At 42.4% G+C, this 26,192-nt stretch overlaps 1 protein-coding gene across 8 annotated transcripts in view; it reads right to left on the bottom strand.

The window, feature by feature from the left end:
- The window catches only part of LRGUK (leucine rich repeats and guanylate kinase domain containing), a 109,052-nt gene extending 85,517 nt beyond the window's left edge, over positions 1 to 23,535 (bottom strand). For 7 of the 8 annotated variants that reach the window (XM_072784628.1, XM_072784629.1, XM_072784633.1 and 4 more), the window contains exons 1-5: positions 23,222 to 23,535; positions 15,253 to 15,360; positions 12,754 to 12,835; positions 9,060 to 9,160; positions 5,721 to 5,802 (exon numbers count right to left, since the gene is read on the bottom strand). In XM_072784628.1, the coding sequence (XP_072640729.1) occupies positions 5,721 to 5,802; positions 9,060 to 9,160; positions 12,754 to 12,835; positions 15,253 to 15,360; positions 23,222 to 23,518 (670 nt within the window). In that variant the 5' untranslated portion in view covers positions 23,519 to 23,535. The remainder of the gene's footprint in view (positions 1 to 5,720; positions 5,803 to 9,059; positions 9,161 to 12,753; positions 12,836 to 15,252; positions 15,361 to 23,221) is intronic. The other variant, XM_072784630.1, reaches the window with a different exon arrangement.
- Between the last annotated feature and the right edge of the window lie 2,657 nt (positions 23,536 to 26,192).

The following is a 26,192-nucleotide window of genomic DNA, read 5'->3' as shown; positions in this document are numbered from 1 at the left end:
TCAGAAGAAAGAGACTCAAAGAACTCAAAATCATCATACTGCCTTCCAGTTCTAAAGTCTTTCATTTCTGTGAATAAATCTTTTAGAGTGGGATTTTAGATGCTCAGAAACTGAGTGAAGGAACCCAAAGGCACATAAGCATAACTTTACAGTGAGGGAAAAGCCCCACAATATATTTTTACATTTTGGTGATGCTGTCAGCTGTTTGCAGAGCTTGACATGAATTATTCACTAGTTCAGTATTCGGTCTTATTCATTTGTCTACAAACATAAAGTATGGTTTGGGTGTATAGAAAAACAGTTACTGAGAAATACACAGGAAATCCATCACCATTTTCTTAGTAGAGAGAACCCCAATGATAGCTTTAATCAAAACCAATCCTGAAAGATCTGTATCACCTTACCAGTGAAAAATGTTCTTCACTATAGTAGTGAATCTCTGAGAAATGAAACACACATACGCTTTAAATGGCTAGGTGATGAAAGGAGTAATTCCTCAGTGAATTGCAGCACGGGGAGAACAATGGAATTTAGAGGACTAATCTCAGTTCAACCACTGACCAAATGATCTTGGACAAGTCACTGAGCCTCGCTGAGTCTTAGGCTCTTCCTTCCATAAAAGAATAGTTATTAGTAGTCGATAATCTCTAAAGTCCAATCTGGATTTTAAAAGCCTCTGAATCACTTTTTAAAAACCCCATGATTTTATAATCATGAAACAAGTTCCAATGAGCAATCTGTCACTATTTATAGGTAAACAATACACAGCATCCCTTCTTAAGAAATACATTTACTTATCCTTGACAAAGTTCACCAGCTTGTGATTTAGGATGATTATCAGTTATCCATATATGGAATGACAAAATAGCATAAGATAAACCAAAAAGTTGATTATCTTACAGTAACCAATCCACGTCAAGGCACTGATATAATCTATAATCACAATGTCAAGCATTTTCAGGTGGATTGACTTATTTTTATTTTAAATAAGTGCCTTTGATATTAATAATTACAACTTTATTTAACTATATTTTAAATAAAAGTGCACTTGTTCCCCTCAAATAGAAAAGACATGTTACACCCACTAAAAGAGCTTGAACAAATATAAAAAGCATAAAAAAGGTAACAACCAAACTCCTAAAAAGGCCACACAGAACGACATCAGATCAGGAAAGCATGTCCTGCAAGGTACAACATGGCAGGTTGGCCAGCATAAAACAGAATCTTCAGGTACACACCTCACACCAGCAATATCATCATCACCTGGGAACTTGTTAAAAATGTGAACTCTCAGGTACCTCCCCAGACCTACTCCACCAGAAGTTCTGAGGGCGGAAGCCGCCAAGAGGGGTTTTAACAAAGCCCTGCAGGGGATTCTGACACAGCTCGAGTCTGAAGCTTGGTAAAGAACTGTTTTTAAAGAAATTAATAATTTTCAGATTTAGAACGTTTTCAATGAATGCAGGGACAGCATTTGCCCATACGTGGCCTGCTTGTATTTTTTTTTTTTTAATCTAATGAACACTCTTGAAATGACCCCCACCTCCAGCCCAAGCAGTAGAACATGAGCAGTAACTTACATCTACCTCTGCACGTCTCTCCTGTGCATCCCAATGCCTCTCTCTGGGAGATCACCACTATGGTGAATTGTCTACTTCCTCTACCCTTTTCCCTTTGGCTTTATACCAAAATTACATTTAATTTTATGAAGATGCATCCCTACTGCTGCATGGAGAGATCTTTCATCCATTTTCACCACTTATGCTATTATAGCATAATTTGTGCTTTCTCTTATCAATGAGCACATGGACTATTTCAATATTTTTACTACGACAAGCAGTGTTCCTATGAGCATTCTTATACAAGCCTCCAGATACACGTATGCTAAACTTCCCATATGAAGGAATGAAAGTGCTAGGGCCACAGGAAATTTGGATGTTCAACCTTGCAAGAGTATAAAGTTGCTCTCCAAAGTGGTTGAACTGATTTCATGCACGAAGGAAGAAAAAAGGAGATCCTCTTGACCTACATATTCTTCAACACTTGGCATTTTTAGATTTCTTGTATTTTGTCAATTGAATAGATATAATATAGGATCTCATGTGGTCTGGGGTGTTTCTCTGAATACAAATGAGGCTGACATCTAGTCATACGTACATTAGCCTTATCAGACTCATTTTCTATAAAACTCTTTTTATACATCTTCTCCCATCTTCCTGAGAACATGGGATATACTTCTCTTTAGTGAGGTCTTTAATGCTCTTTGATAAAGTTTTATTAGATTTCTCTCATAGGCCTTATTCATGATTAATAAGATTTTTATTGCTCTTATAAATGGGGTCTCTGTTTTAAGTGGTGCTAATTGCTTGTGATGTAGAAAAACGCAATAGATTTCTGTTTATTGAAGTCATATCCAACTACTTTGTTGAACTCTCAAAACTATTTCTAGTAGTTTATTGCAACTTATTTTTGATATCCTCTATGGACAATCATATTGTTTGCAAAAAATGACTTTTGTCGGGGGATCTCTGGGTGGCTCAGCGGTTTGGCGCCTGCCTTCAGCCCAGGGCATGATCTTGGAGTCCTGGGATCGAGTCCCGCATCAGGCTTCCTGTGTGGAGCCTGCTTCTCCCTCTGCCTCTCTGCCTCTCTATCTCTCATGAGTACATAAATAAAATCTTTTTTTTAAAAAAATGACTTTTATCTTCTCTTTCCATCTTCATTCTTTCAATTTTTTTTTTCTCTTGCTTTATAGTGCTAAAACTTCCAAAACAATGATGGATACAAGAGGCAATTGTAGAGATCTCAATCTTGTTCCCAATTTTAAAGAACGCTTAGAGCATGTCCCCAATTAGGATAAAGTCTGCTTCAAATATTTTTATAGACATTATCAAGTTGCAGAAATCCCCTATTACTAGCTTATTAATGTTATTATAAATTAGATTTTATTTTTATCTATTGAGTTTCTAGACCTACAGCTCATATATTTCTCTTAATCTGTTAACATAATGACATGGATTGGCTCCCTAATATTAAACTATCCTTACATTCATGAGGTAGGCAAACTTGGTCATGGGGTATTTTTTTTTAAACACTCTCAGATTCCATTTGCCAATATTTGTTTAGGATTTTTATACCTAGATCACGAGTGAAAGGAGTGTTATTTTCTCTTATTGTTCCTTGTCTGCTTTTCGATAGCAATGTAATCTTATTGGAATGGATAGTGAATATGCCTTCTACTCCTAATCTTTGAAAGAATTTGTTCATTACTGGAAGATCTGTTAACAGCTTGGATATGGTGGGTTTTTTTTTTTTTATATGAGGATCTTAATTTAATTGACTTTAATTTATATGAACTGTTTTTATAATTACAGGACTACTCAGGGTTTCAATTTCCAAGTTAGCATTTTGGTGTATATTTCTCTAGGAATTTATCCATTTCATCTAAGTTTTCAAATGTACTGGCATAAAAAAAAGTTGTTTAAAAATTCTATTACAAAGCTTTGCAGTCTTTTCAAAAATCTAATCTAATAACATAATTATACACAATATGTATGACACGCTTGAACAGAACAAAAGAAGCATATTCAGTACTGTTTAAAAACCAGCCTACTATCTTCTCAAAATGGTAAGCTAAGAAGTTTATTTCATTAATAGTTTATGAAGGGTAGCTTGTTTGGGCAACTTTCATTTGCATTTTAAAAAACACGGGCGAGGAACAATGCCATGTTACATTTTAATTATGTGTCCATGTTCCCAATTTCAACTGGTTCTGATGTAATAATCATAGCTTTTTATACTTTGGAGATAAGATTGAGTTGCTACACCTAAAGTCAGGTTAAAAAAAACAACTACCACCACCACCTAATTCTTTTCTTCATGATATCTGACATTTACAGAGTCATAGCAGATCTTTACATGGGAAAATAAATTCACACAGAAATTAAGTCTTCCATAAAGAAATGCTCTAAACTGCACCCTCTGTTTTGAGTCCAAAATACTGTTGAGTGGTTGTCTCTGGCAGTTCCATGCTGCATATACAAGAATAGTTTTCAGGACCCCTGGGTGGCTCAAGTGGTTCAGCATCTGCCTTCAGCTCGGGTCATGATCCCAGGGTCCTGGGATCGAATCCTGCATCAGGCTCCACACAGGGAGCCTGCTTTTCCCTCTGCTTCTGCCTCTATCTCTGCCTCTGTGTCTCTCATGAATAAATAAAATCTTAAAGAAAAAAAAAAAGTTTTCTGGAAGACAGAGCCTAGACTGCCACTAGGGTACACTCCCTCCTTCAGGGTACACTCTGAAGATTAGATAGAGCTCTGGACACTCTCTCCCTTCTGGCTAGTAGTTTTGGGGGCAGCTGACTTCTTGGCCAGTGCCTCTCAAGCTTTAACCTGTACTCCTCTTTCATCACCTGGGGTCTTGTTAGAAATGCAGGTTTCCATTTCAAAGGTCTGAGGTAGTGTCCCAGAGCCGCGTTTCTAAGAAGTTCCAGGCAATGTTGATATTGATGCCATTAATCTTCCCTGTGGCCTGAGTGGATTTCTGAGCCAGGTGGCTTCTGGGCGGTCAGCCTCTACCTCCTTGCAAATTCAGTATGTAGGACTGTCAAGCATAAGTGAAAGTTCAGTGGACAAGTGTTGCTAATGAGAACTACTTTCAGTTTGCAGTCGAAACACGTTCATTTTGACCATTTTCTCATTAGCCTACATTTAGGAGAACTTGCTCGCTTCAAGGGCACCCTCTAAATGTGCACTAACTGTAAATTTTCACACACAGGTCCTAAAGAGCGTGGCACTAGGTTCTAAGTTTTCCATCATACGTGAAAAAAGGTTTTTTCCAATAAAATAGGTCTTCAAGAAAATATACCTTCTGTTCTCCCCACATCTCAGCCTCATTACAAAAGTGTTCTAACTGCTGCCCCGTCCCTGGAGTGAGGCACCCAAGAGCAATCAATGCATTCCCCACTATGCCCCGAAAAAAAAAAAAATCCTCAGGTGTGTAGAAAGATACTGAGAAAGAGAAGACGCTGCTCCCTCATCACCCAGAAAACATCAGTCTCTGGTGTAAAGAGAGTCAAGCTCATTAAAGTCACAGATCCCCAATTAACCCTTTCAGCTCTCGAAGCTGGAGTGTGCCTACTTCAAAGTAGAAGCTCTGTTTGCATGGGAGCCTGACTCATGCAATGGATATGTTCCTAAAGATGGTTGTTCATCATAAGTTGTTGGTTTTGCTTTTTTCAAAAAACAATGAAAATATATCTTAAAGACACCAAAGAAGCTTGCTCTTTAAAGCAAACTTACTGTAAGTTCTTTTGTAAAATTAAAAAAAAAATTACTTCTCTTTCTTTTGGTCATATCTGGATTTCCAGATACTGAATTTATATAAAATAGAACACAAGTTTACATAAATTTGAAGAAAACCGTCAATTAACACAGAACGTATCTGGTTCCGGAGTTAAAAAGAAGCCTATATTCATCAGAAGAATGACTGTCTAATGTAGCTTTTCAGGTGTAAGATACTCTTGGCAAGCTCTGACGTACAATCTTACTCCTTGATAAATAAAATATCTTTCTTCATTTTGTGAAGAGCAGTTCTTAATCATTCAAATGAGTCACATATCTCCAGTAAATTGCTTATCTGGTACCACTCCATATCATCCAAGCACACATTTATTAATGGGCCTATTATCCAAATTTCCCCTTTAATCATTCAAAGGATACTGTCCAAAATTAGTTTAGTGAGAGCCTGGTATGCCGACAAATCACGCATTTCAGAAATTTGATTGTAGGAAAAATCCACCTTCTGGTGAGAAAAAGAGAACAAGATGTCAAAGTTTATTTTTTGTTCACTTAACGACAGTAATTCATCGCACAAGGAGGTCTTTCTGGATGTGCGGTTAGAATTCATGACTGAAAATATGCCAAGGCTAACACAGCTATCCATATCTGTTTGATTTCTGCCTGGACCCTTGTGTGTTCAGTCTGAGGGGTACCAGGGAGGAGACTCCTGCCCTGCAGCTGCTGCGAACATCCCCACCACCTAGGCTTTCCATGCTGCCCCTCTCTCCATTTCCAGCAACCACTTCAGACCTTCTTCTCCTTCCTTCAGGATTTACCTCAATTCGGCTCTTACCACCACTTCTTTCATTTCCTCTCCTGCCCGGTAAGTGCATTCACCTAGTTTACGCGCCCGGTCTTTTCTCTGCCTTTTCTACTCTCTCTCAATATATTCTCCTGTGTCACCTTCCAAGTGCCAGAAAAATCTTTCCTATTCATCCCTCAAGCTACATCTCAACCACTTAACACCCTTTCTCAAGATGGGCTATATTAGGAAAGCATTTTCAGCAACATCAGTTGTTCCCATTCAAAAATAGGAGACGAAAGAAAACGTGAAATAACTTTGTTTAAATATTCACCCATGAGCAAAAGATGAACAAAAAGGATTTAAAAAAACTTTTTTTAAAAACTGCATTGATAACTCACCTAGGCACATGTAATAATTTTTTGGAAAACTATCAAATAATTATCTAATGAGCACTAGTCTAATTTTCTTGTGCCCTTTAAAAGAGTGATTTCACTCCCAGAAATGTACTGAGAATATTTTATCAATGTATTACATACTAAAAACTCTAAATACCAAATACTAAAAAACATGTTGGAAACTCAAGTGGCAAGAGAAGAAAACGGATTAAGGCGGTCACAATACAGCAACAGGACACAATATCAGTAAAATACATGTGTGTGAACCCCATGAAGAAATAGTCAAGTGCAAACAAAATATCATGAGTATAAAAGGACCAAACAGTTGGAATACAAAATTTGATGCAGTATATAAACTGCAGCTGTGTCAAATGCAGACCACGGCTGAAACAAGAAGTCAGCTTAGCATGATGGAATAAAGTATTATATTTGCTTTTGTCTTCTACGTGATAATGATGGACTAGCAGTAAACATAATGATCTAGGTGTAACTATAATTGACACTTTTTCATCAACACTTCTCGTGCTTGCGCCTCTCGTGTCTGCTCCTGTCCAACTGTACCCTCCCCTGGGCACCTGTGATACCAGCTTTGTTGAGAGGCCCCAAAGTGTTCTGACCGAGCTCTGACTCCCCCCGAGGGTTCCACTGGCCCTGAAGTCTTGCAGGAAGTCCCATCCATCAAATGAACCTGCTGAACCTGCTGTACCTATTAAGAGCAAGAGTATTCTGGGAAATAGAATGTGTGAGAACAAGCCCCTGTGCTTTAGGAAATGTACACCTTCTGTGGCTGGTGGCACCAAGCTCAAAGAGGAGTGACCAGGAAGCAGAGCTTTTCAAGAGGGTGGGATGCCTGGTTTACTGGGAAGAGACACAGGCTCTGGGTGGCCGACTTTGGGTTCCATCTCAGCCCTGCTGCCTTTTTGCAAAGATGAAATACGTTATTTTCCCTTCCTGTACCCTGGAGTCCTCATGTGTGAAATGAGACCATCCCAGCTGCCTCCCAACTTTAATGGGAGGATGAAATAAGACAACACACTGAATACACAGGTAGCCTGGGTCACCACTCCCAGGCTCACGCAGAGCTCACACAAGCTTGGAACACATCAGCAGGGTGGTCTGGCACTTTGCAGGGACTTCTCTACAGTCCCCGATATATTTGCTCTTAACTTGCTGGCAGCTCAGAACCTTAAAGACAGGGCACCTGGTAAGTTTTTGTGCATTGGGGAAGTCTTCTTGGGGGAGCAGGACGGGAGGGTGAATGGAAGAAATTCCAAGGAAGTTTTTCCCAAGGAAGGGGTCACACAGTTGCCAGAACTCATTTCCCTGGGGCTCAGGACAAAGCAGAAGGGGATGGCAACTTGGGGAGAAATGAAACAGCTATGCAAATACAATTCCTGATAACCTGGAGACCAGGTGGCCCCACACACAGTACAAATAGGCACCTCATGTGGCTTATTTGGACAAAGGAATGTCACCTTGGCAATAACTATAATTTCAAAGAGGGTGAAAAAAAGCACTACTGATAAAAATGGGGTGAACAGAAGAAAAATTAGCATTTTGCTGGCAGTATGGCTGATGTCAGATTCTTGATTTCAAAGAAACTCTCATATATGTGCAAGCCCCAGTAGAATACTTGGGATCTAAGTTAATTTAGTTTGTAAATAAAACAAAATAGATAATCAAAAGCAATAAGTGACCTCCAATCCTAAAAATATTTAATAAAATACATTAGTCCACTAAAACACTAATCCCAAGCTCATAGCAATGTCTTCCAAATTTGTCAGCACATTAGAGCCACTTGGGGGTCTTTTAAAAATTCCATGCCCAGGCCTCACCTTGGACCACTGAATCAGACTCTCGGCAGTGAGATTCAGACATGAGTAGTTTTTAAAAGTCCCCAGGTGATTGCAATGTGCAGAAGAGACTGGGAACCACGAGCCTATAACCTCTCTGCTTCAGTGTGGCCCATGGACCACCAGTAGTGGCATCACCTGGGAGGCTGTTAGAAACCAGTCTCAGGCCTGACTTCAGACCTGCTGGGTCAGAATCCCTAGTTTCACAAGAACCCCAGGTGATCTGTATCCACATTAAATAAAGCATGAGACACAATCTAGAGCCAGCTGCCCCATCAACTACTGTTCAGAGTTTAATCCTGTGTTTCAGAGAAGCAAGATCTGAAATCATTGTTGGAAAAAGAAAAGGTTTATTTATCCAAATAAAAGGGCAAAATTTGAGTGCCCAAAGAAATCTTTACACATTTTCCAGGTATACAATTGTTGTACTATACAAAAAATATACAAATAATGACTAGTAGTTAGCTGTGGGAGAGAGACAGAAGTTAGTTCTTTAGCCTGAACACTATGTTTAGCAAAGCCTCCTACAAAGATTATCTGCAGATGGACCATCTCTCTTTTTCATAAATAAGTGATACCCAAACCCCTTTATATTTCATTCCAGACATTTATACTATTTACGCCTATATCTTAGGCTGCCCAAATTCTCAATCTGAGCGTTGTTCTGCTTGTTAACATACTTTGCAGGCCAGTTCACATGAGTAACAGATGTATTGATCAAGTCTACCTTGAGATTCTTGGGTGGCTTGAAATTGAAGAACGTCGTCAGCTTATTGTGCGAAGCATTAAGTTCTAGAAGGTAAGGCATATAACTCACACAAGACAAATCTGGAGGGAAGAGAAATACAAAATAAGGTAAGCCAACATCATCAAAATTAGACTAGGTCATTAGAAACAGCTTACGTTACATCAGGGCATTGTCTCAGTACACCAGTTGCAAGCACTTCTGAATTATTCGAAGCAAGTGAAATGAAAAAAAATGAGAATGCATGAAACACACTGAGTGTAGAAAAACTCCCCATAAGCTCCTAATCTGACCTTCTTCCCCAGGACCTCCCTTCTTCTCCCAACTCTTCAAGTGACTGGTGTTTCCTCCAGGTCCCAGCTCCCTCTCCCATGAGCTACCAGCTCGAATGCATCAGAAAGAACCAGCCTTGGAGGAAGGGACGAGAAACGAAAGCCATCGATGATGCCCTTGATAATTAGCCCTTGAGTGACTGAAGTTTGTTATAAATTAAACGTTGCCTCAGTTGCACTTGATCCTAAATCTCATTAATCATTTGAAGTGATTTAAATTATTGCTATTATTTTCCTTTGGCTCTGGGCTGGTTCCAAAGTATGGCTAAGTTTTGCACTTTACCCCAAGCAAATATTCTGAACCTGGAGTATGAAGTGAAAAGTGACGGGACTCTAATGACAGTATGGATAAAACAAAAAAAATGGTGTAGTACTGTGTTGCCTTTCTCTGCCCCTTTACGGCAGAGGCATAGGGGCAGCAGGATCAATTAGACTCCGGGAGAATCACCGGAAGACGATTTACGGCCCTGTTTCTAGCAGGAACTCCTGCCTCCACCTGCAAACAGTAATAATAATAATAATAATAATCATACTGTCTCCCTCCCTTTCCATTCCAGGTCATGGAACAGGCTATTACGGCCCCCCAGAGGAAGGCTAGTGGGAGAAGGGAGCCACCACAGCCAAAGAACCAAGGGGACCACTTAAACCTGTCGCCAGGTAGCAGATGCACCCCAGCCTCGGAGAAGGGAGCCAGGCCAGCATCTGGGCTCCTGTCCTGGCACCATGAGCCACCCCCCTCAGCCCAGCTCCTGCCCCTACATCTTTCTTTCTCAAGATTACACCAAATTCTACATCATTTCTCTGGTCTAGATCACGCCCTTCTTTAGCTTGTCTTTATAGAATTGTTCTAGGACAGACAATACGCTGGGACAGGAACGCTTTGGTGGGAATTAATGAGCGAATCAAGGAAGACTGCCCAGAAAAGGAAACCTAAGGAGAAACTGTCATTACAGTCTTGCCTATTCATCCTTTCTGAGCTCAGCTCTATGTCTCTATCAGTCAGTCAACTCTATTAACATCCACTGACCCCCATACCTCCTCGGAGCTCACCTTTCTGTGGGCAGGTAAGTGCTGGACCATGGAGCTGTCTTGAAGCAGAAGCAGCTGCTAGCAGGGACATAGAGCTAAGGAAATGGCAAGTACAGCCCAACTTTGTAGATGACCAATCCTTTCAACTCACTGGGACAGCACAAAATGCATGGTCTAGGGTGCTGGGCTTCCACCTCCTGCAGGCCCTTGATCCCTACTTGGTGCAGTGACCTCCGTGTCCACCAGATGGCAGGAGCTCCTTGCGACTACAAGGGTGGTTCTCAAAGTGTGGTCCAGGATAGGGAACATCTGCTTCCCAGGGAAACTAATTAGAAATGCGAATTCTCTGGTCCCACCCCAGAGCTACAGAATCAGAACCTGAGAGTGGGGCAAGCCAGCTGTGTTTTCACAGGACCCCTAAGTGATTCCGATGCAAGTTGAAATCTGGTCAACATCAGAACATTAATGAAGTTGTTCTCATGAAAAGAAAAATAACTGTGCCTTACACCCAGTAGGTTCTCAAGCACTCAATGAGCTAAGAAAATGAGCCCTAAAAAGATTAAAGATGACAGATCTGAGGAAGAAAGCTCCATTCGCAACTGTGGAGTTCCAGCTCAAGTTAGCAGGGCGTGAAGCCACCACCTCTCTTTGCTCTTCTCCAGTACTAAGCATTGTTGCAGCCTCCCATCTCATTGCAATTCCTTTTCCCAGGAAGGAAACCAACTTGGGAGTGGTGAGGTGCAGGGCAGCTCCTGCCAGTAACACTACAACACTCTTTCTGATGACGGGATATTTGAGATTTGCTTTAAAATAACCCTGGTGTGTGGGTGGTGGTGCCGGGGTGACTCATTTGTTTAAGTGTCTGCCTTCAGCTTGAGTCATGATCCCAGGGAGCTCGGATTGAGCCCCCAGTCAGGCTCTCTGCTTAGCAAGGAGTCTACTTCTCCCTCTGCCTCTGTCACCTCCCACTCCTGCTAGTGCTCCCTCCCCCCACCTCTCTCTCTCTCTCTCTCTCAAATAAATAAATCTTTAAAATAACCCTGGAGGAGACAGAACATAAAGACTCCTAACTCTGGGAAATGAACTAGGGGTGATGGAAGGGGAGGAGGGCGGGGGGTGGGGGTGAATGGGTGATGGGCACTGAGGGGGGCACTTGACGGGATGAGCACTGGGTGGTATTCTGTATGTTGGTAAATTGAACACCAATAAAAAATAAATTTATTATTAAAAAAATAAAATAAAATAAAATAACCCTGGAGAAGGTGGCCAGGGAGTATAGGTGAAACCAGATGGGCTATGGGCTGATAAATATTGAACCTGAATCTTCATTACACTAGTTTCTCATGCATATGTTTGTTATTTTCCATTTTAAAAAAATGTATAAAACTAGAAAAAAATAACTCACAAACAGTAGCATTAGAGGAATAAACTATGTTGGAATATTTCTTGGTCACTGAGAAACAAACCTGGTTTTTAATTATTGCTCCTAGGAGGGGAAGAAATCAAAAACAAGCCAGAGAAAACCATCTCAGCAACATTTAACCATCATAAAAAAAGACTAAAGAACCGAGTGGAAAGAGGATCAGATCAGCAAAGAAAGCAGGTTGGAAATAACAACTGCTGACTTACCTCCTAGTCTAAAGAAAAGAAATTGGACACCTTAACTTCAAATAAGATCAGAAAATTAGGAACAGGAACCAAGTTTCGAAGAAAATGTGACTAATTTCATTAAATGTGAGCAAGATGTCACAACAGATAAGCTGCAGAGAACTACAAATGGTGGAGTTCAAAGAATCACTACATGTATAGAGACAGTGAAAGAGAGGAAAAAACAAATGCGTGAATCCCTGGCGCTCAAGGAAGAAGCAGCCGGCCAGAATTAAAATGTAAACGCAAAATAAAGAATCCATTAAAGGAAAAAGTGGGGGCGGGGACAGGTCTAATTCATCTGTACTGAATAAACTAATAGCGGGAAAGACAGGGGGAATCATCAAATATTCAGGAAGAATTAAAGAAGTAATGAGCCATCTCTTACAAGGAAAAAACAAAGCAAACATTTCACGGGATACTCTTCATCACTGAGTACATTTTAACCATAGTGTAATGTTGCGTGTTTGCTGACCGGTATCTCTCCCTTTACTCATCACTTGTGGTGACATTTTTTTTTGTACATGCAAAATAGAGCATCAATATGTAAACGGATCTGCAATAGCACTTATATCAAGTTTTGTAGTATTAATATATTACATACTGCAAAGCTCAAATTTCAAAAGAACTGAATGATCCATCAATCTACTAGAATGAAAATTACATACCTTCAATTTTATTGACTGAAAGATCCAACTTCTGTAGGTGAACATATTCACAGAGAATGCTAATGTCAATTAAGTCACAATTCTGAGAAAATAAAAGGCAAAAAGATTTAATGTTGCTTTAACAGGTTAGTACTCAGCTGTCTCCGGACACCTACAAATAATAGTGGACAGAAAGAAATCCAGAATTTCTGGAGATGTAGTAAGGATAGTATAGTATACTTATAGTATACCATACTTACAATAAAAACATAGTAGTTATAGCAAAAGTATACTTACTTACGGTAAAAGTTGAATAGTTAAGTGAGAGAATTAGATCTGAAGCCTACTACTAACAGGATCTCAAAGCAGACGACAAACCCATCTTAAAAGTGCATTTGTCTGAAGAAGAAAATTAGCTTGGAAAATTAGTAATATTAGCAAGAACAAATACAACATAAAAAGGCAAATTAAACCAGTGTCTTGTAGACCTTTAGAGCGGAGTTTTATTATTAAAGAGAAAAAAGAAAAACTCCACATAATAGCAGTGAGGCCAAAGCCTTTCTCTAATAGAAAAGGCAGATGCCTAGAATTTAAATGAAACGCTAAAGAGATCTCACCCGTCATCAGATCATTAATGACACTGTCACCTACACTTTCACACAGTCCTATTCAAAGCTCCTTCACAGTGATCTCATCTGATCAAATAAAACTGAGATGTGTAGGGCAGACTGTTCCCAATTTGGAGATGAGGAATATGAGGGACAGAGAAGGATGTAAATGATCTAAAATCACACAGCAAATTAGCAAGAGACAAGCAGATCCAAGTCTCCTGAATCCTTCTCCAAGATTCTTTCTATGAAATCTTGCCTCTAGAGAACTTTAGGATGCGTTGGAGGGGAATTTGGTCCCTTGGGACAGATTCTTATCACTGGTTTATGTTGCAATGTCAGAATCAGAAAAAGCCAGCCAAAGAAGTACCATGATAAGCAAGTTCTCAAATATAATGATAAAAATGTTTAATGAAGGCCACAAGAATAGCGTGATAAATATGAAAGAATATCTATCACGTACAAGGCATTGTGCATGATGAGAAATACAACATAATGATGGGGGAGAGCTGTACTATGCCCTTAAGAAACTAATGATTTTGGTAGGAAAGAGGGTATGTACTTAAGTAATAAAAGGTAAAAAAAAATAACATGTAACATAAAAGAGTGAAAAAAAAAAATCACCAAACCAGGCAAACCCTAAGAAAGTCTATTCAGTAATACAGGTTATAAAGGCAAAGTAATTCAACATGTAAGAGCTCAAATGCAGGGAGGTCAGGGGCAAAGTAAGTTAAACGTCAGTACACCTAGCTGAAATAAGATTTAAAGGATTTTTTTTTTTTTTTGGCAGATCAATTTAAGGCATAGCACTACATACGTAAGTAGAATATTGATTGAAGTGGACTTGTGTGGGGATGTACTAGATGCTGGAATTATCTACCATTCCAATGCCTAACATAGGGCAATGCACACAGGATGCTCCCGAAATTTACTGCTTAAATGGCTGAGTCAGCCATAAAATGTTAAAAAGTGACAATGGGAAAAGATTACAGCCTTAATAATGCTGTCCTCGAAGGATATGCCATGAAACCAGAACAGGTGAAAAGAGCTTAACATTTCTTGGATAGTTGACTAGTTCAAATCCAAGATGGAACAAGATTATGAGTTGTATATGCTTTGCTTCCTGTGAATTATATATAAACTTTAGTCAAATTACAGTACACAAGCAAAATTTCAGTGTGTTCTTACCTATGTATCTGCATTTACTGTGTGGATCTCCAAGGAATATTTAATACTTTACAATATAAGGAAGCAAAAAAGAGTTAAATTATTTTTCTCAGACTATAGAGAAACAAAAGGAAGAAAGAATCTGAAATACAATGAGTACTTTGCTCTTACAGCTCCTCTTAGGATAAAAGCAAAGCCAAGATTATGTGTTAGTATTGATATATTGAAAATTGATGAATAACAGCATGTTTTTTCTTTAATAATGGGTATCTTTTGGAAAGTGAACAACGGCCCAAAGCTACTTATTTCTTGACATACTTGGTGGAGGTGGAGGGGGAGGGGAGTCAATACCAATGTACTTTTTTCCCTTGGATTTAGATATTAACTTTAGTCCTGGCACTGATCAGAGAGAAAATTCTTAAAGAATTCTTAAAGACTCTGGGTTTCACAGAGTCAAATTCAACTTCTGGAAAGAAAGCATTGATTACTATAATATAGACTACTTAAGATGAAAGAAACAGACTGAAGGGAATGAAAACAAAGGAATTCGGAGGCTGATGACTGGCCTGTCCAGGTCTCTTTGATGCCTCGCATTATGTAAATAACTCTCATCACCAGTCTCCATCGAATGAAAGACTCTGAGATCTGGGGCCACCACAAAAGTAGGAATACCAGAAAAAATAGATATGGTCCAACCAGCATCAAGATGGAGCTAGTCAGCTCATGGTGATCTTGTCATACTCACTGATAAAACTAGATTGAGGTAGACCTGCTCAGTCCCAGAGCCTGAGCGCCCCAACTGGTGAAGGGCATTGGCCACGACCTCCTCTCTCAGGACCCCATCAAATTCCTCCTGCAAAAAAAAAAAAAAGAAAAAGGAAAAACAACAGAGAGGTGGACAAAGGACTTCTATTAGAAGAAAAACAGTCCAGGGGTGCCTGGGTGGCTCAGTTGGTTAAGTGTTGACTCTTGATTTTGGCTACGGTCATGATCTCGGGATTGTGAGCTCAAGCCCCACATCAGGATCCACACTCAGCAGGGAGGGAGTCTCCTTGAGATTCTCTCTCCCTCTTTCTGCCCCTCCCTCTACTCATGCTCACATGCACATGCTCTCTCTCAAATAATTAAATAAATCTCTTTTAAAAAATAACAGTCTACCTCACAGCACTAACTTACATACTCGGGGGCTGAGCCCTTCAGAATTTTTCAGCCCTAAGGAAAATACTGTGTTGAGGACCCAAACATAGGACATATAATGAAATATCCATCAATTCAGTGTTTTTATTGCCACTGAATTTTCAGGTGGTCACTTGTATCAGCTATTCAAAGTGAAGCCAACACAATGGTAACGGAAGCATCACCATTAGTGGTGATAGCTACAGTGACTGAGTGCGTCTCTGTCCTAAGCACTGAGAGCTCTCAATGATCAACTCACTGAATCCTCCTGACAATCCTGAGGTAGGTACTGTCCGTTACATTTTACAGATGAAGAAACTAGGCTTACAGGGGTTAACTCTCCTGAAACCACATAGCCACTATATGACAGAGCCAGAATACAAACTTCAATCTGTCTGACTCTAGGGAAATTCTAACCACTCTTAGACTACAGGCCTCCACCCCAAAGGATGCTTATATCCAAATTAAGGCAATTCCTTTGCTACATGTGGTATTCTTGTGGGGGGGGGTAGGAGGGGGGGCAGGTTCTCAGTTTGCTTTGTGTTGACTAATTCTACTGGATTCCTACAATTTACAAGATTTATTAAAAGGGCCATAGTCACTGCCATAAGGAGGTTGGCCCTTGGTCTGTAGGGCACCCTGAGCCAGGAATGAGTCAACATGCCCTTTCCCCAGAAATAACCAACAGAAGAGACAGCAGGTAGGTAGGTCGGTGTTATGTCTGCATTGCCTTTAACTCTAGAATGACCAACACATTACCAAAAACATCGGCTGAGGACACAAAATCCAGTAGTCCCAGCAGTCCCACCAATGTAACTAACCATGACTAACATGTGGACAATGATGGCAAAATATTCTTTCCAGTTCTTTATTAATTCAGGAGCTAACAATGCTGCTCAGGCTGCTGGTACTGAGGCTGTACGTATATAGGTTCATGCTACTAGAAAGAGTTTCTCTGTGCTATGCCTCCTGCCCCTGCCTCAGCCTCTCATCATTTCTACCAGCCCAGGGAAGCAAATCTCACTCATATGGAGATAGTCCACAGGCTGTGGGGCTGCACAGACCTGTTTTTTTTTCCCCACACACACACCTGGTTTGAACCCTAGATCTACCATTTTGAGTTAACGACTTTGGGGAAATAAAGTTTTCTCTGAGCCTCATATTCCTCATCTGTAAATAGGAAATATTCTTATTATTATCTTATTAATATTATCTTCTCTTAATGATCTAAGGAGAATGAAAACAAAAGGTATATTAAAGTTCTTAGTGCCTTGTCTAAAACTATAGCAAGCGTAAAGCCAATAAATGACAGTTGTTTCCACTAATTGATGAAGTTGGAAATTCCACACCTTAAGGTTTCATTCTTCCATACACGACAACCTATTTACAAATGGAGGAAAGACACTCACTTTATTTAAGTGCCAACTTCTTGTATAAGGCCTGGGAAGGATCAGAGGTGAGAATGTCTCCTTCCCTCCAAAACTTTCCATCTAAACCTCTGAAGTTCACTTCACCCACCCCCTCTATTTCCTGGATATGAGAAGATGTTGCACCCCTGACCAATAGTAGGTAAATGTCGGTGTTTCAGCATAGCCACTGATACAGAGACAGGCCACGCCAGTCAGCACTTTCCCAGATCCCCAAGGTAAGCCTCCCCATGATGACCCCCTCTCATCTCCGCTGAAGTTCTAGCCACTTATCAGTATCATGCTTTTCCCTTCTGATCTTCGGTCATTTTCAAACCTTTACAAGCCCTACTTGATCTTAGTGGCTTCAGAGCCTAAGGATGGCCAGTCAATTCCCCTACCACTCCCAGCCACATGAACATAGACACGTTTCTTTCTCAACTCCAGACACTTGAAGTTAATCTCTACTCAGCTTCAGCCCCTGGCTCCCATGGCCTTGCCCTGGACCGAGTCATCATGCTCAACTGTTCCACCTTAGAAACCTCAGAACCTAGTATTCTCTGTGATCCTACAACCTTTCCAACCACTGTCGACCTTATTCTGTGATGACAACAAAATCCCCAGTCTATTCATCCTTCCCTTTCTCAGAGTCTGTCTCCTCCCACTTCCTTCCCTACTTGGGATCCCCTGAGCCATTTTAATGTCTACTTCATCCCCTGACTCAAACGACCAACAGACACCCAAACCTGAATAGGGTTCACCAACAACCACTGCGCTGAGGCAGGGATTGTGTCATGCTAACCATTCATTTGGGATAAAAATCTTTATAGCATGCCAGGCACATGCCAGCCAGTATGTGAGGGCTCGGTGGACAGAATCATGAATAAGACATGGTACCTGTCCTTAAAAGATTTACAATTCAATCTGGGAGACAGACAAGTACACAAGCAATTTCAGTAGTTTGATAAATATTGTAAAACAAGTAGCAGGGTGCTTTGACTATAAGCAGGGCATCCATTTTATGCCAGTTCTAGAGGGGATTAGGAGGTTAGCAAAGGCTTGCTGGGGGGGGAAAGAAACCAAGCTGAAACCCAAGTAACTGCATTACTCTGGCAAAGGAGAAGGGCAGGAAAAGAGGACCAAGAAGCACACTGCAGGCAAAAGGGCAACGTGTACAAAATTCCAAAGGCAAAGGTGAGCATAGCCCACCGGGGAAAGCAGAGTTATAACTGCTGAAGCATAAAGTCAGAGAGGGGATCCGAAGCCTGGTGTGTGATTGGTGCTCAAACACGGCTGAAAGAGTTCAAACTGCTCCTGCCCTTGAGCTACTGATGGGCTGGGGGAGGCCCCACCACCACCCATGCTAGTACCTTTCCAGAGTCAACTCTGAACTGGGCCTGGTGGTATTCCAGGGCCTTGTTCTGTACTGCCTTTCAGTGCCCCCCTCTTGGCTACCACATCCTCATCGTCTCCTCCAGCCTCCAACTCCTTCATCCTCACTCTCAGCAGATGCTTTGCTCCTGCACTTCCGAGGCAAAGCAGAAGCCATCAGACATTCACCTTTCTCAGCCTTCTGCACCTGTCCGTCCTCATTGCCCTTCAATCGGGTCTCCGAGGCGGACTGCTTCTTTTCCACACTCAGGGCCCCTGCTCGGGGACCATCCCTCCTGCCCTCTTCGCCTGGGATTTCAACCAGTCCCTCCCCGCCGTCATCCTGCACCCTGCCAGTGCCCCAGCTGTGCGGGGCCATGGGTCTCTTCATTTCCTCAGTCCCACGTGTTCCTTTAGCTACAGCTAGTTGCCCTGGAGAACCAAGCTACTGCAGAGTTGCTTTTCCATCCTTTAGTGCCCCCTTGCTCACCTCCCATCCACTCTTCAGCCGCTTCAGTTAGGCTCCTGCCTTGCCACTTCACAAAACCGCACGGGCCAAGGTCTCCAATCACCCTCACACAGGCAAAGTGAATGAGCACTTTGTAGGCCCCTTCCCACTTAACCCACTGGCAGCACTACTCATTTCCACATTCTTTTTTAATAAATTTATTTTTTATTGGTGTTCAATTTACCAACATACAGAATAACACCCAGTGCTCATCCCGTCAAGTGCCCCCCTCAATGCCCGTCACCCATTCACCCCCACCCCCCACCCTCCTCCCCTTCCACCACCCCTAGTTCGTTTCCCAGAGTTAGGAGTCTTTATGTTCTGTCTCCCTTTCTGATATTTGCCACACATTTCTTCTCCCTTCCCTTATATTCCCTTTCACTATTATCTTTATTCCCCAAATGAATGAGAACATATGTTTGTTCTTCTCCGATTGACTTACTTCACTCAGCATAATACCCTCCTTTGAACTCAGCCACAGTAACTTCTTGCAAGATACATCCACGAAGGCAAAAGAAACAAAAGCAAAAATGAACTATTGGGACTTCATCAAGATAAGAAGCTTTTGCACAGCAAAGTATACGGTCAACAAAACTCAAAGACAACCTACAGGATGGGAGAAGATATTTGCAAATGACGCATCAGATAAAGGGCTAGTTTCCAAGATCTATAAAGAACTTATTAAACTCAACAGCAAAGAAACAAACAATCCAATCATGAAATGGGCAAAAGTCATTTCCACATTCTTGAGACGCCTCTTTGCCTTGGCTTCCCATCACACAGCCCTCCTTTCTTCGCCCTCCTCTTACCGTTCCTTTCCATTCTATGCTCACTCTCGTTCCTCTTCATCTGCTGTACCCCCTGGGTTCTTACCTTGGCCCCCCCTCTTCTCTTCCTGGATGATCCCAGGTCTCCTGCCCTGACTACCTTTAGCCCCCCCCAACCCCCCGCCCGATTTCCAGAGTCATGTGACTCCTGTATCTGACCCTTTCCTGAGCAGCCACATGTGTTTTCTATTGTGGTGAATGGCCTTAATATGCCCCTAAGCCATGCCACAGACCTAGCAGTCATCCCAGACTTCCAATGTTTAATTAGTAAGTGTCCCACCTTAAATATCTTAAATGTCTTTGTCTTTCTTTCCATTCCCACTTCCACTGCCTTAATCCAGACTCATCTCTCCTCCACAAACATTGCTAGATAGTCTTCTCATTGATCTGTCTCCAGCCTTACCATCCTCTAATCCAACTCCAGTTGGCCACCAAGGCAGTTTCCCACTGCTTAGAGACCCAAGTCCACAGTCTGTAAAACAGCGTAAAACCTTCCACAATCTGACCGCCACCTCAGCTGCTTTTTTTGCTCTCACCTATATGTCATCAGTAGGAACAGCTGCTGTATGCCTGCACACACACCCCCTCTCCACTCAGACAAGGGTCTGCTTCCCTTGAAATCTTCCATGATCCCTGCAATCCAGCTGTCATCTGCACACACCTGTGTGTATAATGCTTTAGATGCTGAACAGCTGTGGTTTACTCACATCCTCATCTGACCTTGAATGCAGGGAACATCTATAACCACAATGACGTACTCATCTTCTGCCATTACTATTATGCATTGCCTCTATAACTTTTAGGAACCTACTCTGTATCAGACACAATATCAAGAACTTTAAGACTTTCTTATCCAATTTGACGTTTATAACTATCCCACGAGTAGGCATTATAACCCAAATTAAGTTACTGGCAAAGTAGTTTCCTGCACCAGACACATGTCATTGGCCCAGACGCTTCTGCTGTATGTAGTCAGTGGTTCCTACATAGCAATCAGCCAATGAATGTTTGTCCAAAGTCAGCTACATTAATCAAGTCACTTAATGAGCTACTTAGCAGATAAAAAACATGTGTTATTACTGCTTGTATTAGTAAGAGTAAAAACAATATATTATGCTGTGTTTTATATACAGGTTCTCATCTAATTCTCACAACTCTCCTATGAGATAGGTATCATTAGAATTCTCAGATGAGACACAGAAGTGAAAGAACTTGTTCAAAATCTCAAAACTAAAGACAATACTAATGGAAGACCAGCTGTACTACCTTCCCTAAGTTTCTCAGGAGCTTCTGAAACTAATTACATTATAGGCACTCAATAACCACTGTTATGTTAACCATCATAGCATGAGAAGCCTTCACCAGGCTAGGAGATGGACAATAAATCTCTGGACATGAAAGTCTAAAACTTTCCTATTAAAAGTTTTCAGCTTATTCAGCATATTAAAACCACTTAGATACCACAAAAAGCTAAAATAGGATGTAAAAACACAAAATAAATATTTAGAATGTAAGTGGAAGAAAAAATAAACTTTTCCACACATAGCCTACAACCAGTTCAAGCCAACTCCCCCAATGGTTTGTTAATGGTTTACTGAAGACAGATTAATACCAACACTAATGAAGCCCATAGCCCAAGAGCATGTGTTAATTAGAATAATAAAGTAAACCGGTGCTTCATCTGTGAATTCCTTTGGGGCGGAAGCTGGTAGAAACCATACAAACATCTCAAAGTTGTAAAAACACTGCTATGGTTTTGTATTTGTCACTGTTAAGGGTAGCGAAGTAAACCAACAAACCACAAACAACATAATAATTTTCTATCGTCCACTTTAAGAAAAACGAATGTGTAAGTAGCCCACATAGAAGGAAGTAGAAAATAAAGTCAAGATAGGAGCTAAGGGTGGAAAAATGGGCCAGGGGTGCCTGGGTGGCTCAGTGGTTGAGCATCTGCCTTCCGCTCAGGGCTGATCCTCACATGGAGCCTGCTTCTCCCTCTGCCTATGTCTCTGCCTCTCTCTGGGTCTCTCATGAATAAATAAATAAATTTTTTTAAATGGGACAAATATTGAAAGTGGACAAAAGAAGAGAACCTAAGGGGAAAAAAGAGTGTAGGTGGTTAATGGGGTGAATACGAAGAAAGAGGACAAATGAGGGGACGGAGTTTGTGAAAGAGAAAAGGAATAAGAAAAACAAACAAAAAAAAAGTTTGGCCTCAAAGAGAAGAGAGGACTAGGAAAATGCTCCGAGATGTAGAGCGGGGAAGCCAGAATATCACAGAAAGGGGGGTGGGAGGCGTACCAGAAACATTCTATTTCTCGGTATTCTATCTACTTGAGAAAAGAGTTGGCAGCACTTTATACTACGAAGGAAGAGGAAAGGGGACAGAAACCCTAAAGAAAAACTATATTGATTCGGAGTTTCCTGGCAGCCAAGTCAGAGGAAAACCTGACAGTTTAGTGAAAGGAAGCAAATCAATTTATGTTTTTGAAGAAAAGCAAACAATATATTAGAAGCCAAGGGAAGCAAGTGGTAAGTGGTGGAAAGGGACCAGAAAAAAAGCCTTCTCCAAACCAAAAAACAAACAGACCAGGCAGTGGTGTACAAAAGTAAGAGGCTCAAGATGAGTGTAGGAAAGAAGCAGAAGTGGGTGATGTTTAGAAGAGGTGCTGCAGAAAAGAGAATTTATACTTGATGTGAAGGCAAAGCCACACCTCAGGCAATACAGGTGGGGAAGTAAGAAACCTTCCCCTGCGCAAACAGCCCCACAGTGAGGGGCTGCAGGGGTGAGGCATCGCACACCCCGCGGAAGGAAGACCTTAGACTTGTTAGTCACTTGGTCAGCCTTCATCGGATTATCTCCGGAGAGTCATCGCCACCACCACCCCCAGGAAGGAGGAAGAAGGGGCCCGACGGGGGAGTACTTGGCAGTCGCGCAGAAGCACGGCTGTGGAAAGCCAAGGAGGACAAACGTTATATGGCCTCATTCACTTGGGGAATATAAAAAATAGTGAAAGGGAATAAAGGGGAAAGGAGAGAAGATGAGTGGGAAATATCAGAGAGGGAGACAGAACATAAAGACTCCTGACTCTGGGAAACGAACTAGGGTTGATGGAAGGGGAGGAGGGCGGGGGTGGGGGTGACTGGGTGACGGGCACTGGGGCGGCACTTGACGGGGTGAGCGCTGGGGGTTATGCTATATGTTGGCAAATCGAACTCCGATTAAAAAACAAAGAAAGAAAGAAAAAAAGCAAGCCAAGGCTCTGACTCCCCGTAGGAAGCGGTGGAAACTTTCAGAGGGACGCTCTGTAGCTGGACCGCCAGGCGCCAGGGTGCAGGGACCAACGAGGGGACTACGAGGGCCCGGCCCGAGGGCTGCGGCGGGGCGCGCGGGGGGCGAGCGCACGGGGCCGGGGCAAGGCACACCTCCAAATTCAGCATCTCGGACTCTGAGGACTCCTCGGACTCCGCCTCGCCCTCGCAGTCGTCCCCGTATTCCTCTCCGCCCGCGTCCGACTCCCGAGAGCGGTGAATGAGCTGCTGGAGCAGGTAGGAGGAGGCTTTGTGGAAAGTACCTTCCGGCCTCTGCCCCATGGGAAAGGAAGACCTGCAAGACTGACGCTCTTTTTCTGAGCGCAGCAGCGTGGACCGGCCTCCGGCTCGTGCGCGGCTCTGCAGAGAGGAAGGCCTCGGCCCCGGGGGATCGCTCCCGGCGGCCGCCATCTTGTTTGTCGCGGTTGCCTAGGAGACGCCGCAAGGGCTTGTGGGCCGCAGCCCCGCCCCGCCCGCGGCCCGGTGACTGTCCGCGGGGCCGCTGGCTCCGGACCTTTTCTTCCTCTCCGACCCGACTCGTCGGGCTGCCTCCCCGCGCCCCGTTTTAGTTGGTGGCATCGCTGCTCCCGCCGCGAGCCCCCCCGCGAGCCCCCCCGCGAGCCCCCCGTCCCCTGCTGCCCTCGCGGGGGCGCCGCGGGCTGGGGCTGGCGAGGGTCGCGCGTCTCTGGTGCCGACACTTCAAAGCGGGCGGGCGGGCGGGCGGCCGCGCCCTGTTAGGAGACCGCGTGGTGCCTAAGTGGAAGGGAGGGCACGGCCCCGTCCTTGTTATTTAATTGTGGACAATAAAGAGAGGCTACCGGACGGGGACACTTCCCCCCTGAAGTGATAAGCCATGTCCTTGGGGAGAAAAACAGGCCGTGGTCCGACAATCCAAACCGAGAAAAAACGATCGTGCAATTGACACTGCACCTGAGAGCCTCCGAAAAGCTATTAGCACCCCATAAGTAATTGTACTAGTCAAGTGACCTGCATTGGTAATTATGTTTATCTTGTTGCATAGGTTCTCTGTGCAGTTTCATAAAATACTCTTGCAAGATGACAAAGCATGATTTTACGCTGGGGTGATTTTATGTGACCCAAATCCCATAGCCTTGAGCTCCACAAAGTAGGCTATGGGAAAAGCAGAATGAAAATTATAGCAACTATCACTGCCATAGTGACGACAATAGAGATCCCTGCAGGGAAGTCGCCCTCGTCCTCCTGCCCTTACAGGGCCTTTTCTCCATGCTTCAGTGATAGCAGTTGCAAATACGAAATGATCCTGTCAATGGCTGTCAGGGGAGAAGAAGAAAGAACCCTCATGGACACCATCCATTGACTATTATCTTTTTCAGGGCTTGAGGGACCGTTAAAACTGACATAAAGCTTTCAGCATTACCTTCCTTCATTATCTTGCTAGTCATAAATGTAAAGGCCACAATGAAAATACCTCTTTTTGCTTGGCTCATCTTGCTACTTGCTTATGTCTTTTTCCAGGGGGTAGAGACTCCTCCAAGGGGTTTTTCCTCATCGTCACCCCCAAAGGATCTGGCTCTCGCTAACTGACATAGGGAAGAAGGGGGCACAAAGTATAAAAATGGAAACCCGGTGTGGTTTTGGTTTCTTAAAATAATCAGTGTTTCTAGCAAAGCAGGTTTGCCAATGTCAATCTATTGAAGACAGTGTCTTAAGACAAAGTTAGGACCTGTCAGTAATTTTCAAAAAGTTAAAAGCATGATTCTCATATAAAAATGGAATAAAACACTGGAATAAAACAAAAATTAATAAAACATTAATCAACTCATTAATTAATGAGAGAACCAGTAAGATGTTAATGGGGTATTTATAGTCTAAAGAAAGGCATTGGGAAATAAGTTCACTCAGTTAAAGGAAAAAAACTGGTTAAAACCCTACAGGACATTAAATGAACTATAGCCTCTAGAGTTATGTATTTCTTTTTTATTTTAAGATTTATTTATTTATTAGAAAGAGCACATGTGGCAGAGGTGGAGGGAAAGGGAGACAAGAATACTGCCTGCTGAGAGTGGAGCCAGACACAGGCTCAGTCTCACCACCCTGAGACCATGGCCTGAGCCGAAATCCAGTCTGATGCTTAACCGACCGAGCCATCCGGGTGCCACTGGACCTATGTATTTCTAAATGCTTTCTTTTCACCTTCACAATTGCCCTTTGTCTAACCCCATTTGACAGATGAGGTCACTGAGGCCTAGAGAAGTTAAATAACTGGCCCAAATTCAAAGGGTGATGCTGAAATCCAAACCCAGAGTGACCAGTTCCAGTCTGCCTTCAACTACTGTTTCTGCAGATGGAAAATGTGAGTCAAGATAAAGCTGTACACGAGGTCCCAGGAAAGAAAAACATTTATCAGTTCATATTAAGTATAAATAAGGGAATTCACTCAGAGAATGACCCTTTCATATTAGAATCATAGCATGTCAGAACTAGAAAGAACTTAAAAGCTTATCTTAGCGAATTTTCCCTTTTACAGGAGAAGAAACTGATGGTCCACCAGAGACAATCACTTCCCCCAGATCACCCAATTTGTTAGCGGCTGAGCAGGGATTAAGTTTCAGCCTCTCCCTGCTCAGTCTTTGCTCTTGCTACTTCACCAAAATATTATTTACCCTTACTCTTGACTTTTTGTGTGGAACAGGGGTCTCCCCCAATCTGGAGCCAGCATGCTAATGTAATTGACCATGGAAAGAAAATGGTTAAGCATCTCCCTTCAGCTCAGGTCATGATCTCCAGGTCTCTAGGATCCAGCCCTATATCCGGCTCCAGCTCAGTGGGGAGTCTGCCTCTCCCTTTGCCTCTTATCCTCTCCCTGCTTGTGCTTTGCTTCCCCAACCCCAATCTTAAATGCATAAATAGAAAATCTTTAAAAAAAAAAAAAAAAAAAGGCAGGGACCAACCCTGTATTTCTCATAATTGGGGAGAGTACCTTCCTAGGAGTGTAGGATTCTCTGGGCAAAGCAAAGAATGTGTGCCTCCATCCCCTTCATGTACCTATATCCCAATTGTGTGCAAGGAAAAATAGTGGGACAGTGCTTCTTAGGTATGTTGA

The sequence above is a fragment of the Canis lupus genome, chromosome 18 (genome assembly GCF_048164855.1).
Source record: "Canis lupus baileyi chromosome 18, mCanLup2.hap1, whole genome shotgun sequence".
Classification (NCBI taxonomy): Eukaryota; Metazoa; Chordata; class Mammalia; order Carnivora; family Canidae; genus Canis; species Canis lupus.
Note: the sequence above shows the minus strand (reverse complement) of the source record. Positions and strands in the feature narration are given on the sequence as shown.